This window comes from Abrus precatorius, unplaced genomic scaffold (genome assembly GCF_003935025.1).
Source record: "Abrus precatorius isolate BTA unplaced genomic scaffold, Abrus_2018 Scaffold10, whole genome shotgun sequence".
NCBI lineage: Eukaryota > Viridiplantae > Streptophyta > Magnoliopsida > Fabales > Fabaceae > Abrus > Abrus precatorius.
This window is the reverse complement of record NW_020874292.1, coordinates 5,382,765-5,398,554: the sequence shown is the minus strand read 5'-3', so window position 1 is coordinate 5,398,554 and position 15,790 is coordinate 5,382,765. Positions and strand designations below refer to the sequence as shown.

Below are 15,790 nucleotides of genomic sequence, written 5' to 3'. Positions count from 1 at the left end.
TTTGCATCACACATGGCAATGTGTTTAGTGCCTTCTTTTTTAAGTCATTGTTCATCTTGTCTAACTCATCTCGTCTTAACAATTTTGGATTTGTAGTCATTTTTTATTTTCAATCTTTGTATATTTCTTTTTTTGTCTCGTTTTCGTCTATCAAACCTCTTTTTTTCTCTTGTTCGCAATTATGGCATCTTCAACCTCTTCCAAGGTAGATGTGAGGTGAGAGTGGGGAAAACATAAAGCAATGCACACTAGCCATTTAAGAAGAACCAAACATAGAGAAAACCAAGGTATCTTTGACTATAATCTTTGTTTTTATCATTCCTCTCCACCATGGTGAACACCCAATATTGAACCTGCCATGTCCAAACTTCTCTAAAAATCACCACAAATCACTACATTTGGATTGTCATAAGCCATCCTTCAAAACAATTACTCAAATCATCATGACCTATACTAATAGCCAATAACCAAAAATCATCGCTCAACATTGCCAAAAAACTAACACATTCTAGTTCTCCATCATCGAAAATGCTAACACCTACTATTACACCTATACAAATCCAACCACAAATCATAAGATACATAACTAACTATCACCACGAGTCAAATTTGTCACTATAGGTCTTTATTCCGTTTATTGCTCAACTCGTCAGAACAATGATGGTAGCAATAGAAGTAGTGGCAAAAAAAAGAAATGTTGAATAAAAATTAAAAGTATTTAGATTAATTATAAAATTTTAAAATAACATAAATATATTTTTTAGGTTTTTTTTGCAATATTGACCTTTAAATAATTTAAATAAAAAATAATTATTAAGTAAAGATGATGTAGCATTGATGAAATGAATTTCTATTATTTAATTTATCACTTAATAAAACTCAGCTAATAATAGAGATCAATTTTTAATAGATTTGGAAAGTAGAGACTACATTCAAAAAAATTTTGAGAAATTAAATCTAAAATGCACAACTTTCAAAAGAACTAAATATTTAAAAAAGTCTTAATAATGATATTACAAATAAAAATCAATTTTAATACACTAACGGTGTAAGATTACATTGTTATGAATTATCATATTAACAATACTAATTAATTCCTATAATAAATAATATAAAAATTATATTCATGATGTATTTTAATTAGTTGATAGTATAAAAAATTTTACACTAATAATATACCAGCTATAAACTTTTTTAAAAAAGAAGTACATTATACACATTTACAAGAATACCTGTGGATAAATTATATAAGTAAACATTTATGTTATTATAAATTTTTTCCCTTACATGTATATCCTAAAGTAGTTTTTGATCCATTTAATGCCCGTTTCATTTTGCTAACTCGACTCAATTTGGATCCTAGAGAGATATTCAAGATTTGTCCCATTTGTGCTGGCATTAATTTTTGCCATCACTAATCTACATGTAGAAGAGGTCCTAATCTAACGCGTTCATTCCAAATGATGCACGTAACTGAGACATTGTAATCAGTGCACAACTTATATATCTAACATTAGAATACATACAATCTAATTAGGCATGCTTATTTCTTCCAAATCATCATCCAACGTCAGATAAACTTCGTCTAGCCATGAAAGCTCTGTTCCACTGTCGTCGTCATCACTATAGCAGTAGTTTACACCTTGTTGAGACTTATTCTTTTCATACACTCTGCATAAAACCCACTTGCTCCAACTTTGATCCTGTCAGAGAGAAATTAAATCAATTAAAACAAGGCTCATAAATCTCTGCCAGTAAATTTAATTATTGGCTCACATATTAATTAAATAAAATCACTAACATGTTTTCGTCTTCTAGTGCCACTTCGATATGACGCAGTGTCAATCCCAGAAGAACAAATATGATATTCTTGCATTAACCAATTGGTTTCAGTACCAAGTGGAGCTTCGCCAATGTGGAATGCCAAGTACTTCTTCATCCCCACTTTCTTCTTAACGGTTGACAATATAGGTTCTGTCACACCTATTTCCTTCCAATACCCATTTTCTGCAGTTCTGTTTTCCTTCACTTTGGCGAAGAAATAGTATTGATTTCCACTTGACAACGCCTTACCTGTATAATATTCAACACATACATGCATGCATTTGTTATGTGTCAGCATATTAACACTAAAAAATATTACAATTTTTAATTAAAACTTATTATTCATTAATTTCATATTACGTACAATGTTATTAAACACTTTTTAAAATAAATTCTAGAGATTGACCTTGATAAGAAAAAAAAAAGAACATTAATAATAATTGAGTGACGAAACTAACACACTAAGCATACCATTTAATTCCCAAGGGTGAAGCTGAGAGAGATCAAGATCAGGGATGATGTTGGGATGGCAAGGTATAAGAGAAGCCTTACAATAGAGAAAGTGAAGGACAAGTTCTTCATCAGTTGGAGAGAAAAAGAAGCCAGGAGGAAGGTTGGCGCTTCCATCTGCCATATTCTATAATGTTGAATTTGGTAGTGGACTTAGCCACTACAAGTTAGTTTTGTCACTATATATAACGGGAAAGAGAGAGAGATTTTGGTGGATTGTTATTCAAAAAAGGGGTTGAGTTGCTGTAAGAAAGACGGCGGTACGTGGAATACCATCATAAGAAAGTAGGTCCGAGAAGGGAAAAGCCGGCCAAGGAAACTAACAAAGCAAGTTAGCTACTACATTGAAAACGTAAGTTAACATTAAATTTATTCAATATATATAGTAATCAGTTTAATTAGGAAGGATAAGCATTAAGGCACCTGAGACCCACCTTTAATTATATGCATGGTGCATTAAATTTTTCCACGTTTGTTTAATTATCAATTCTTTTCTTAACCTAACTGGCATAATCCATGACCCTTAATGATGATGATGATTATGACAGTTTCCCACCCGTTTAATTATTGCATTTGCATGCAAATTCACATAAGGGACACGGTGTCATATTCCGCATCGATATTCTTTGGATAAACTAACTATTAATAATATTTAAAGGGGAGAATTTTCTTCATTTTCTTAAAAATACAGGTTAATTTTGGTTGAAAATTCAAGATTTTGTTTGAATTAGATAAACTAAATATAAATTTATCTACCACTTAAAAATAAGTAAATTTTTACTCTTATTATAATATATATGAAGAGGGAGACATAAAATTCCAAGTTAAAAATGTCACCGATTAGTTTGAGTTTCGCAAAGTTTCTGTCTATTTTTTACCTGCATATTTGTATGGAAAACTAAGAACGAGGGAGGGCCTGAGTAAAATACTAAAGTATCCCAACATTCTTGCCGCATTTAATAAACCAAAGCCATACTCATATTTACTTTGTTAGGATAATAATTTTATTATTAATTCATATCTTATAAGTACTAATACACACACATATCTCCATTATCCATATGTTAGAATTAATTTTAAAATTTAATATAAAAAGTATTTAATAAAAATGAATTACTTAATATTTAAAATATATAATTATGTATTAATTAAATTTATTATTATTATATATAACTACAAGTATGAAACTGGTAAAGTATTATAATAACTAGACTTGCAATTATATTCAAATTTTTAAAATAATTATAGAGATTCAAATTCAAACTTTTTTGTTAGACAAAACTTTAATTAAAAAATGTTTAAGAGAGTATTCAATAATATATTTTTTTAAAATTTGTAAAAATAATTTTGCTTTTATAAATATTTTTATCTATTTGAATAAAATTTATTAAAATTATATTCTAATTTTTTAACAAATTGTATAATTAAATGTTTAACATAAATTCATATATTAAATAAATATTAAATTATTTACACAAATCCAATTCATATGTACGAAAACCCACGTAGAATAGTTTTCATTAAAAAAAATTAGTATTTAAAAATATTTATAATTTTGATTATATAAATACAGCAATAATTAAAAAAAATGGGCATTATAATGATATCATTGTCAGTGACATCTGATCTCAGATGTGGTCAACATAATTGCACAAGTGTGTGGATAAATCTGAACGATGGGCCACTGACATGAGAAAAGATCCATTTGAGTAATACGCGTCAAATTGAGAGCGCCGTTGTTCATCGTCGCGCCATATGTTCACACGTACCTTTCATTTTAGTTAGCTTCATCACCGATAAAACTTAGAGATGCTGTTCATTGATGACATACAATTGACACCCTAAAGATTAAATCATTAATTCCAAAGGCAAATCCATTTCTGATTTTAATCATTTGCAGTGTTAGAAGTGTTCGATATGGTAATCAGTTGAGGTTCTAAATGCAAACTACACGAGGATATATATATATCGATGGTCAACAAAATGAATCCAAGCCATTAATTGTTCTTCTGTATTTCTTCAAATTAGTAGGCCGGGACTCGGGTGTTTCTTAAGATAACCAATAAAACAGTTAATAAGAGGTTGATTTTATAACTTTATTCTTTTAAAGTGATTTTTTAAAAAGTAATTTTTATTATGTTTACTTTTTTTAAAAAATTATTACAAAACATGTTTACACTATCAATTTATTTTTATTAAAAAATTTTATATGATTTAGGAAAAAAAGTATCTTTCTTTTCAAATTTTGTTATTTTCCTTAAGTTAATTATGACTAGAAAGAAGCATTTCATGGTTTACGCTAACGTGCCAGCTGCAAACTAGTATTTGTGATCATTACTCCAATTCTTCGACCCCCTTCGATCATCTCTTACAAAACTGTCTTATTTAAGTAATGGCAATAATAATAATTATATAAGAAAGTTATTCCAGTACTCAATCGGACAAATATGAGAAAAATTAATGAGTCTTAGTGGGAACTTGGTTGTATTACGTAAACAACAAACCAATAATAGTCGACAAACTTTGTGGATTAATATCTGCTTCATAAGCCATCATTAACGCTTCACTAAAAAGATAAAGTTTATGTGCTCTCTTGTGGTAGTTGGCAGGTCACTTTTTAGCCGGCACTAAATTGATCCAAAGACAAGTGTTTTAACTGTGTGTTGTGTTAGCTTTTTATCATTGCGGCATTGGCACTTAAACCTTATCTCTATCCCTGTGGCCCTTCAAAGCCATGCATAGCAAGGAAAGAAAAACCATATAAAGTAGTAGGGAATAGTGGAGCTTTGTTTGATAGTGCGAAAGAACCTTTTCAACGGGGGGGCAAAAACACGTATACAGTAACCTTCTACTGTTGTGTCAATTTTTGACATGTTAGATATGTGCTTTTTCTTCCACACAACAAAGATTTAAGTTCACGTTGTCATTTTAGTGATTTTACTATTACCAACTCACCAAAGTGTGCCTTGAATGGTCTGCTTTCTCACCATCCTATCAACCCGTCCTTGCGGATATGAAAATTATTTTGTGCATAACTTTTAGGGACAACCTTTAGTTGTCCTTTTTCACATTTGGGAGCATTTTATGAGATGTCATATATGCAGAAAATCTAAAAAAATATATAAAATATATATCGGTTCTTCTGATAGCTTTCATTTTGATGTTTATATATGAAGAACAAAGGAACGCATAGTGCTGCTGCTTAGGACATATATATCTTTGCTGGTGTTTCTAGCCAAAATAAAAGGGAGTATATTAAAGCCCCGATAATCACTTACTATTCAATCTTGAATGTTGAGAGCAGCAATAATCTTATTATATTACCAGCATTATACGTATAATTAAAAAGAATTACAATTTTTCTTCTTCAACTTTTTTTATCCTTATGGAAAGATTTATTGAGGGAATCTCATAATCTCCGAAATTCATCTATCACCAGCTAGTCTAGCAATCTAAGTAGTGATGATAATATTGGTATTTGGTAATGGTACATTCGTCCAAACAAAGGGAACAACGTAAAGTGCATGACTAGAAACGCCTTCCAGAATCAAATAATTTTAAATCACTCGGTTAATCTAAATTGCATCAATTATAAAACCCAAGGCTTTGTTGAAAACATGAATCCTACTAAGGTCGTGTGTCGGTAAACTTTTAAAAAGGTCTTTTTAAGAGAAAAGTTAATATAAAAAATAATAAAACTTTTTTATAAGAAATATGTAACTTATATTTTTTGAGAAGTTCTTAAAAAATCTTTCATTTAAATTTTTTAAAATTTAAAGAGATAAGTTATTTTTAACTTATAAAAGAAATTTTATTCATTATTTATTCTAATTTTTTTATATTAAAAATTCTCTAAAAAACCATCTAAATATAATCTAAGTATGATATAACTGGATAGTTCAACGGGTTTAATATTAATGATGGTAGTTTTTTCTACTAATTTTTTAAAATAACATTGATGTTATTATCATGGGACACATCACATAAATATATTTTCAAAATATTGTTATATTTTTATTTTTTAATGAATGTTTAAAGATATACTATAAAATCTAATAAATAATATTTTTATAAAAATTATAATAAGTAATAGTAAATGTAGAGATAATAAAATAAGTCAATTCATTTAAGTTAGCTAAATTATAAGAATTGATTTAAATTTTAAGTCTAAACTAAGTCTTAATTTTTTTTTAGTCAAGTTTAGATTTACTCGCTTTATTTATATGTAATATAAGTTCGAGCTAAATTTAAACAGCTTAAATTGAAAGTATTTTTTTTAGCTAATCCAAAATAATCTAAATCAAACTAGCCTGATATGAGTCAAAATAATTTATTTTATTATTGATTTTAATAAAAATGTATTGTGTATAATTTTTTTTATCATATATCTTACGACACGTATTTAAAATAAAAATATCCCACAACTGATACCGAAATGTAAGGCATGAAATTGAATCACTTTTGGATATTTCTCCTTTGCCTACAGCGATACACGAAGCATAAATGCTTTTATTTGAATGGGTCTTATGTTAAAACACTCGTGTGCTTTTAAGAGCTGCAATTTTTTTTTCCATTTTTTAATTTATCTGTTTAAAAAAAATTTAATTATTTTATAACTGAAAAATAATAGGTCAAATAATAAATAATTTTATGTTAAAAATGTAGAATAAAAAGCATAAATTTTTAAACGTAAGTTTTCGAATTATGATAAAAATATTTTTTATATCATTTATTTTACTTTTCTGCACCATTTAATAATTTTAATTTTTATTCCTTCAACCAATATATCAAAATTTTTATGAATTTACACCTTTCTTATTTTAATAATTATTTAATTTCTTTGTATTTCAATTTTGGATAATAAAGCAGGAGGTACATGAAGAGAGTCGTGGATTAAGGAGAAGGAGAAACGTGTGACGCTCCAGCTAGATCTCGTCCTACACAGCACCTCACGGGTTGCTTTGCTTATTTGCTTATTTGCTTTTATTCAATATGAAAAGTTCAGTGGCGCCTCAACATATCAGAATCACCAAAACCAGTGATCGGTCCCAATACACAATTGACACGCAAATTGTTCAGACAGAACATAGTTTGTTGAAGGAGATTAGAGCGAGAAATAATAACAGTAATCTGAATCACAATGCAAATGAACAAAAAAAGACCAGCAAAACTCCCTTAAATCTAATAATTCCTTTGAATTATTATGCTATACACATACGTCAATTAACTTTTATGTGTACAATCTCATTTTCTAACACCTTAATAACATGCATGAATGAATGCTCGTTCTCCGCAAGTAGGGTCCTCTTTCGAAGGTAAATCAAAGGGTAGTATACAGTGACACAATTAACAATGTACAAGGATAGAAGGAATAACTGTTTCTGCAAAAGACAAAAGAACTGGCCATAATTAGTGTCTTCTCATTCAGGTACAGGTTTAAGACAATTATAAGCCAATTCATACTTGTTTGAAGGAAGAGAGAGACAAAATAATAATTAAAATATGTTCGCAATGTAAAAATTTATTTTATATCATCATTTAATTGTATTTTAATTAATTAATAATATAATTTTTTTATTAAAATTAAACTAAAAAGGAAAAGAAAATTGAAAAATTAAAGGATTGATTTGGACCGTAAACTTGTTAGTGAATAACTTTTCTTGTCTAATCAAAGAAAAGCTCGTTAAGTTCCAATATTTTAAAGTGGTTAGGAATGGATTGGACTTTGACTCATTTTGTATTATTATTATTGAAATTAACTAAAACTTAGTGGTGAGTGGAAGAGGGGTGGGATTTCGAGTTATTGAAAGGTGAAAAGAAATGTTCACGGACAAGTGATTTCTTTAAAGAAAAAATGTATTTAAGATAATATTTTTTTCTCTCTTCATAATCCGCATAAGTCTAATGAATTAGGTTCACTTTAAAGAAATTTATCCGTAAGTATTTAAATAAAAGAAAAATAAAAAGATAAAATATATTAATTTTTATGTATAATTTATGAAGTCGTTAAATAATTTTTAAAAAAATTAAAATATATAAATTATTTTTAATTTATATAAAATTATTTTCCTCTTTATTTATAAATATTTATTGATAAATTATGTAATTTACACTTTGAAGTGGGGGTTTAGTAGCCCCACTTAATTAAGTAATTTTTCTTTAGAAAAAAATTCATTGGCCATGCTCGACAAAATTTTGTTGGAAATAATATTCTGGTGTCTATTTTTAAGTCAATCTAGCTGATAATGTTGCACCATTAAACTCATCTTATCATTATATTTTCCTGAGAAAGGCCTTCACTCAATTCCTTAGTGAAATCACAAAGATTGTTTATCTTACAAAGAAGATATCATTAAGTTTAAGCAACTCTTAACTTTTCAGGAGCTGCAAACTTAATGACTTGGTCAAGTAGCAAAGAGATGAAAGGCTCCCTTGGTTTTGAAGCATTTCGAGCTAGAAATAACTTTTTAGTTTTGGTAATAAGAGGGATAAGCTAATCGTTTTATGAGAATTTTTCATAAAGATATAATTATATTCAAATCATCCTTAGACTTATAGGACACAGAAACAAGTTGATGCTCATGTCCAATTACAAAGCTTGGGATGATTTGGTTGTAGTAAAAATTACAAAATATAGGAACAAAATTTATAGCATGAAGCATGTGATTTCACTGCCTTCAAGGATTATTTGCCACACATAATAGTTTTAGTAATGAAACATCCCTAAGACTTAACAGGCTTTTCTAGAATAAATCTAATTTAATGAACGGTCAGAAATACAATGTTGTTAGCCCAATCAATCACAAATGAAAAGGAGAAGAAAAAAGAAGAAAATAAAGAAGAAAAAAAATGAATATGCGCAGAGAGATAGATAGGTAGATAAATAAAAAGATAGATAGATAAGTAGTGATAAAAGAGGTAACAGTGGGAGATATAATGAATAAGATTTTGAGCTAATAAAACTTCCAATCAATTAAGTTAAAATATCTCACGAAAATATGTTAGAAGTCAAAATTTTATCTCTTAAAAATTTTAAATAAATTAATCAAGTAAAATTAATTCTCATTAAAACTTTTAAAATACATGTAAAATATTCAACATTTATTAACTTTTTAGCATCACGAAATTTCAGCCACAAACTTGAGGACCAAAGGGACCATTACTTCTTTAATTTCCAGTTAATTCCTTGTGTCCTCACATGTAACGACGAAATCCTTCTGGTGAGTACTTTTGGTTTTTTCCACAATTACGTCATTAACCCTTTAGGCTTTTTCTTTTTCACACAAATAGAAGAAAACTCTTCTCTAATCAATTTCACAAAATGCACAAATTAAATATTCTATACTTAAATCACAACTAAGTAAAGTAAGAGAAAGTGTTAGGTCTCCTGTTCAACGAATCAACCGTTACTCCACCTTTCAGTATTTAGGTTAAGTCGTCCATGAATGTTTAAGTACAACGATTATTCCCTTTAACAAGGACATCGTCACCTTTTTCCATATAATTTTGCTCACTCACTTGCTACTTGTAAGCAGCTACGCATCTTTTCTTTTATTCAAAAAATTGCACATAGAGATTAGTTCCCTTCAAGAGCTAGTACATGTAGATCTTAACTTTTATGTAATAAATGACAGTAGAAGCTGATTTTTACAAAAAATAATCTCTGAAGCTCTACCAATTTTTCTGCGAAAGAGGAAGATTCTAATGTGGGAGACCTCTAGTGGAATCTACAGAGTTTCGCCCTATGCTGTTGCTAATGGCCTAGTTTACTTGCCATTTTTTTATTCAAGTGCCTTTATACTGGCTTATTCATCGCAACGGAACTTCATGGCGTTTTTGCACTTTTTTATGCTAATTTGGATAATTCTGTATACCGCAAACTTGGTTGTGGTATGTTTCATTGCTGTAGTGCCTATTTATTGTTGGGAATTCAGTGATCACTGGTGCCATGGGTTCATTTTTCTTATTCTCTTACTACGTGATTTCAAAGCATGAAAATCCAGTTTTGAAAATCCAAAATACTGGATTTTCATGCATTTTATATCTCTTGAGTATCCCTTCAAAGGGTTCCTAATAAATGAGTTTCCACCTCAAAAAAGTGCTGAAGTACATTTTTGGGGCATGTGCGGCTAGAAGAGAGGATGTACATAAAGAAGGGAATGGAGGGGAGAGTAGTTGATGGAAGAATGTTGGGGTGATCGTGTGCTTCCTTGGTTTACACGTTCATTTCTTATGAAAATCTTCGGTACAGATGCTCACACGGAGTCATGCTCTGAAAAGTATGACGACTCGCTCTCTCTTACGAGGGTTCACATATCTTGGATTTTTCTGCGGATAGCAGAGAAAGAATATATAAAATTTTATCAGCTAAAAAATGTATAGAAAAAGATGTTTCACACCATGGCTCTCTCCTCTTCCCTCATAATTTTCAATACGTGCTTGTTGTCTAACAATAACACCCTGGTTCACCAGTTTTGTTCCCAAAAATAATGAAAGAAATATGTTGCTCGAGTTTTCAGCTGGGTGATGATTGTTTTTCAGATAAGTCGATTTTTTTTATCATATTATGAAGTATTTTGGTAGTCACGACACACCCGAGCATTGGAACTTGGAAGGCTTGAGTGTTACACAGCTTATATCTCCTATAGTGAAGATTGGGTTATGCAGTAACTTAAATATATGAACTTTTCACCAGGCTTGCTCAGAAAGTTTAATTTCAATTACAACACTATAACCCGGGCATCAGTATTATATAGCATATATCTCCCATCCTGCAGGGGATGGTATGTAACTAAAGATTAATACCGTAACGAAGCAACTGAGAAACAATCTGAGAAGTGAATATTCTCTACTCACATAGTCCTGCTATTCCTTTTTATTGTAGTTTTTACGTCCGTGAATGCTAACAGCAGCCAAGTCGCCATCTGATTTACAGGACGCGTCCATTTGGTAAATGTGGCACTCAACCTTTTTGAGCTCATCTTTCTGGCAATCAAACTAAGCATATAATTAAAATCAATGTTTTAAACTGCAACAAAGTTGGCTGGTTGAAAGTATTTACTTCTGTTGCAAATTGCAATGAAGCCAGGGGTACGTTCAAGGCTCAGCTGCTACAGCTTACAAGCTGATCCATTTAACTTAGATCCCCTAGAAATATTTTGGAGGAACCCTCATCTCAAATTTCTAGCCTTCGAAATATCTTTGTAGTGAAGGGTGCCAAAGCTAATAGCCAAAAGAATTTTATTTTATCCGACTGCAGCATCGTCCTCCATTTCCATTTCGCAAGGTAAGATGAGCTCAAAGTCAATTTCCTCCTCACAAATCTCATCATCATCAACTTCTGGAACGTAGCCGGCACGTTTCATCTGTTCTGTGAGAATTTTCAGAACTAAATAGATGTCCTTCTTATGAGGGTGCTTTTTATCTTTCACCATGAAAACATGCACACGACTCTGAATCTCAATCCAACTGCAACCTGGTTGCTTAACTACTCCCTGTTGCCGCATCTGTTTCCGGACTCTCACCACATCTTTCCATCTACCAAGCTCTGCATACATATTTGAAAGAAGAACATACGGTCCAGAATTCGAGGGATCAATCTGCATGAGCTTTTCCGCCACATACTTTCCTAATATAATGTTTCCATGAACCTTACAAGCACCAAGTAAAGATCCCCAGACAACAGCATCAGGCTGCATTGGCATTGTCTTTATCAAACTGTTTGCTTCATCAAGGCAACCAGACCGACCCAGTAAATCAACCATGCATGTATAATGGTCCTTCATTGGTTCTAAGCCATGCTCAGTCCTCATAGCTTGGAAGTAATGACGGCCTTCTTCTACAAGTCCTGCATGGCTACATGCAGATAGAACTCCTATCATAGTTACGTGATCTGGTTTTTCTCCAGATACCAGCATTTTCATGAAAATTTCAAGGGCCTCGGTACCATAACCATTTTGGGCATATCCCACTATCATGGCATTCCATGAAACAATATCCCTTTCTACCATGTGCTCAAAAACCAGGCATCCATCTTCAACCAATCCACATTTCATGTACATGTCAATGAGAGAATTCCCCACAAAAATATCAGAGTCTTCTCCAGACTGGAACCAAAACCCGTGCTTCAAAATGTGAGTATGAGCCTGTCTACCAAGCTTCAGATCAGAGAGATTTGCACATGCATTAAGTAGATTCCCAAAGGTGTAATGGGTTGGCCAGACAGATTCCCTCTTTAGGAGGAGGAAAAGTCTAACTGCCTCTTCATTCTCTCCATTCTGTGTGTAACCCGCAATAAGCGCATTCCAGGATACCACATTCCTCTCCATCATTTTTGAAAACATCAACCTCGCTGCTTTGACACTTGCTGCCCTAGCATATCCACTAACCATGGAAGTTTCAGACACCACGTCCCTAAACGGCATCCTATCAAAAACCAATCGAGCTTCATTTACTCTACTGCATTTTGCATACATATCAACCAATGCATTGCCCAAAACAAGGTCATTCCGGAACTTATCCCATTTCATAACACGAGCATGAATTTGCAAACCTTCTCTAATTGCAGATAAGCTCGCGCAAGCACTGACCACACTGGCCAGAGTAATCTCATCAGGTTCAATCCCACTATGCATCATCCCAACAAAAACCTCTAGAGCTTTTCCTGCAGGACCATTTTGCTCATAGCACGTGATCAAACTGTTCCAAGAAACTATATTCCTCACAAGCATGCCATCAAAAGCCCTTTGAGCACAAGCCACCACCCCACACTTAGAGTACATATCAACAAGAGCAGAACCAATGTAAACATCTGACGAGTAGCGAGACTTCGATATCAAAGCATGAATTTGAACCCCCGTGTTCAAATCTGTCAACCCAGCACAAGCACTAAGAACACTGCCAAACGAATACTCATTAAGTACAAAATCCTCAATATGCATGTCAAGAAAGAACTTCAAAGCTTCCTCAAAGCGATCGTGCTGTGCAAAACCCGACACCATTGCATTCCACGAGCACTGGTCAGGCTCTGGCATCAACTTAAAAACGCTCAGAGCCTCATTAAGGTTACCGGACTTCGTCAAAACGCTTAAAATCGCGTTATAACTGAAAGTGTTCCTCTGTGGCATATGATCAAACACCTTGCGTGCGTCCTCCACAGACCCGCATTTTCCATAAGCTTCAACGAGCCTGTTCTGAATGAAGATTTCAGAGGAAAACCGAGTCTTAAAAATTCGAGCATGAACACGACGCGCGTCAATTCCTGACTTTGAACGAACGCAAGAGTCCAATAGCTTCGCGAAAGGCGAAGAATCGGGTAAAGAAAGGTCACTCACCAATTTTTGAACGAACCCATTTCTACCCATTACATAACCTTATCGAAAAACCCTTAATTTGAAGAGGGGGGGGGGGGGGGGGGGGGGGGTCGGTCCCATTAACGAAACCTCGTACCCGTGTTGTCCCCTTTTAGTTGATTCGCGCTTTGAGTTTGATTCAGAGAACGCAACACGACCATGCTCCCCAACGACGTCGTTTCCATTGAAAACTGCTTCTCCCTAATTTCAAAGTGTATAACGATTAGAAGGGTGACGCTTGGAAATGCTGTGCACTGTCACCTTATCAAAACCGCACTCTTCTTCGACGCTTTCCTCGCTAACGGTCTCATCGGCGCGTATTCCAAGTGCGGCTGCGCAGAAAGTGCACACAAGGTCTTTGATGATTTTCCCAACAAGACCACTCGTTCGTGGAACATGCTAATCTCGTTTTACTCAAAAATGGGCGTTTTCGATAAGGCTTATAAATTGTTCGATAAAATGCCTCAACGAAACCTCGTTAGCTATAACTCGTTAATTTCGGGTTTAACGGGCCACGGGCTTCATAAGGATTCGGTTAACCTCTTTCGGGTGATGCAAAACAGTATTAACGGTTTGATGTTAGATGGGTTCACGCTAGTCAGCATAGTTGGGAACTGTGCTTGTTTATGTAATGTTAAATGGTTGCGTCAGGTTCAAGGGGTGTCAGTTATATGTGGCATGGAGTGGAATGTGATTCTCAACAACGCTTTGATTGATGCTTATGGGAAATGTGGCGAACCCAATTTGTCGTTTGCTGTGTTTTGTTGGATGCCAGAGAGAGATGTTGTGTCTTGGACATCAATGGTTGTGGCTTACACTCGGGCTAGTAGATTGGATGAGGCTTGCAGGGTATTTGAGGATATGCCGTTTAAGAACACGGTTTCTTGGACTGCTTTGATCACGGGTTTTGTGAGAAATGGGTGCTGTGGTGAAGCTTTGGATATTTTTCAGCAAATGTTGGAAGAGGGAGTAAGGCCTAATGCTCCAACTTTTGTGAGTGTTCTAGATGCTTGTGCAGAGAAGGCTCTTATAGGAAGAGGTAAACAGGTCCATTGTCAAATTATTAGACGTAGCAATAATGGCAACTTGTTTAATGTGCATGTGTGGAATGCTTTGATTGACATGTACGGTAAGTGTGGAGATATGAAATCAGCTGAAACTTTGTTTGAGGTGGCTCCAATGAGGGATGTGGTGTCTTGGAATACTTTAATAACTGGGTTAGCACAGAATGGTCATGGGCAAGACTCGTTAGTTGTGTTTAGAAGAATGATAGAAGCCAATATAAAGCCCAATCATGTGACTTTTCTTGGGGTGCTATCAGCTTGTAGCCATGCAGGTTTGGTTAATGAAGGGTTAGAATTGGTGGATTTGATGGAAAGGCAATATGGAGTGAAGCCAAGAGCTGATCACTATGCTTTATTAATTGATTTGTTAGGGAGGAAAAACAGGCTCAAAGAAGCAATCAGCTTAATTGAAAAAGTGCCGATTGAAAATAAGAATCACAGTGCAATATGGGGTGCAGTCTTGGGTGCTTGTCGAGTTCATGGGAACTTGGACATTGCCAAAAGGGCTGCAGAAGCACTATTTGAGTTAGAACCAGAAAATACAGCAAGATATGTTATGCTGTCTAACATTTATGCTGAATCTGGCAGATGGGGTGATGCCAATAGGATTAGAATGGTCATGAAGGAGAGAGGTTTGAAGAAAGAAGCAGCTTTTAGTTGGATTGAGTTGAGAAATGGGAGACATGAGTTTGTGGCCAAGGATAAGCTTCATCCACAGATTGGAGAGATATATGAATTAAACAGTAAATTAGTTCTTCATTTGAAGGATGCTGGATATCAACCTTACATTAACTACCTTTTTCCTGAAGAGGATGATGATTTCTACTCCACTCACTAGGCCTTCTGATTACTTGCCTACTTCTGATGTCTCCATGTTTGAAGGAGTCACGCTAGCAGTAACAATGTAATTCTTTTTTCTTATATTAGATATTTCTTTAAACATTTCTTATTTGTTTAAAATTATTTAATATTTTAGATTTTTTTATATATATAATAAGGTATTAATTATTATTCTTAATAATACCTTTATTATTAGAGCCG

The 15,790-nt window shown here is 33.1% G+C and overlaps 3 protein-coding genes across 3 annotated transcripts; 1 reads left to right on the top strand and 2 right to left on the bottom strand.

Moving 5' to 3' along the window:
• Positions 1-1,529: 1,529 nt before the first annotated feature.
• On the bottom strand, positions 1,530-2,458 carry LOC113869378 (NAC domain-containing protein 104-like). The gene is made up of 3 exons (XM_027505679.1): positions 2,296-2,458; positions 1,802-2,073; positions 1,530-1,703 (listed from the first exon to the last, which is right to left on the bottom strand). Exons 1-3 carry the CDS (start codon positions 2,456-2,458, stop codon positions 1,530-1,532), a joined length of 609 nt encoding a protein of 202 aa, XP_027361480.1.
• An 8,869-nt stretch (positions 2,459-11,327) lies between these two features.
• LOC113853127 (pentatricopeptide repeat-containing protein At2g13600) lies at positions 11,328-14,060 on the bottom strand. Its single transcript, XM_027483591.1, has one exon. It carries the CDS (start codon positions 13,695-13,697, stop codon positions 11,580-11,582), a length of 2,118 nt encoding a protein of 705 aa, XP_027339392.1. The 5' UTR covers positions 13,698-14,060; the 3' UTR covers positions 11,328-11,579.
• Positions 13,377-15,587, top strand: LOC113869360 (pentatricopeptide repeat-containing protein At2g21090-like). The gene has a single exon (XM_027505655.1). It carries the CDS (start codon positions 13,845-13,847, stop codon positions 15,585-15,587), a length of 1,743 nt encoding a protein of 580 aa, XP_027361456.1. The 5' UTR covers positions 13,377-13,844.
• The last annotated feature ends 203 nt before the right edge of the window (positions 15,588-15,790 follow it).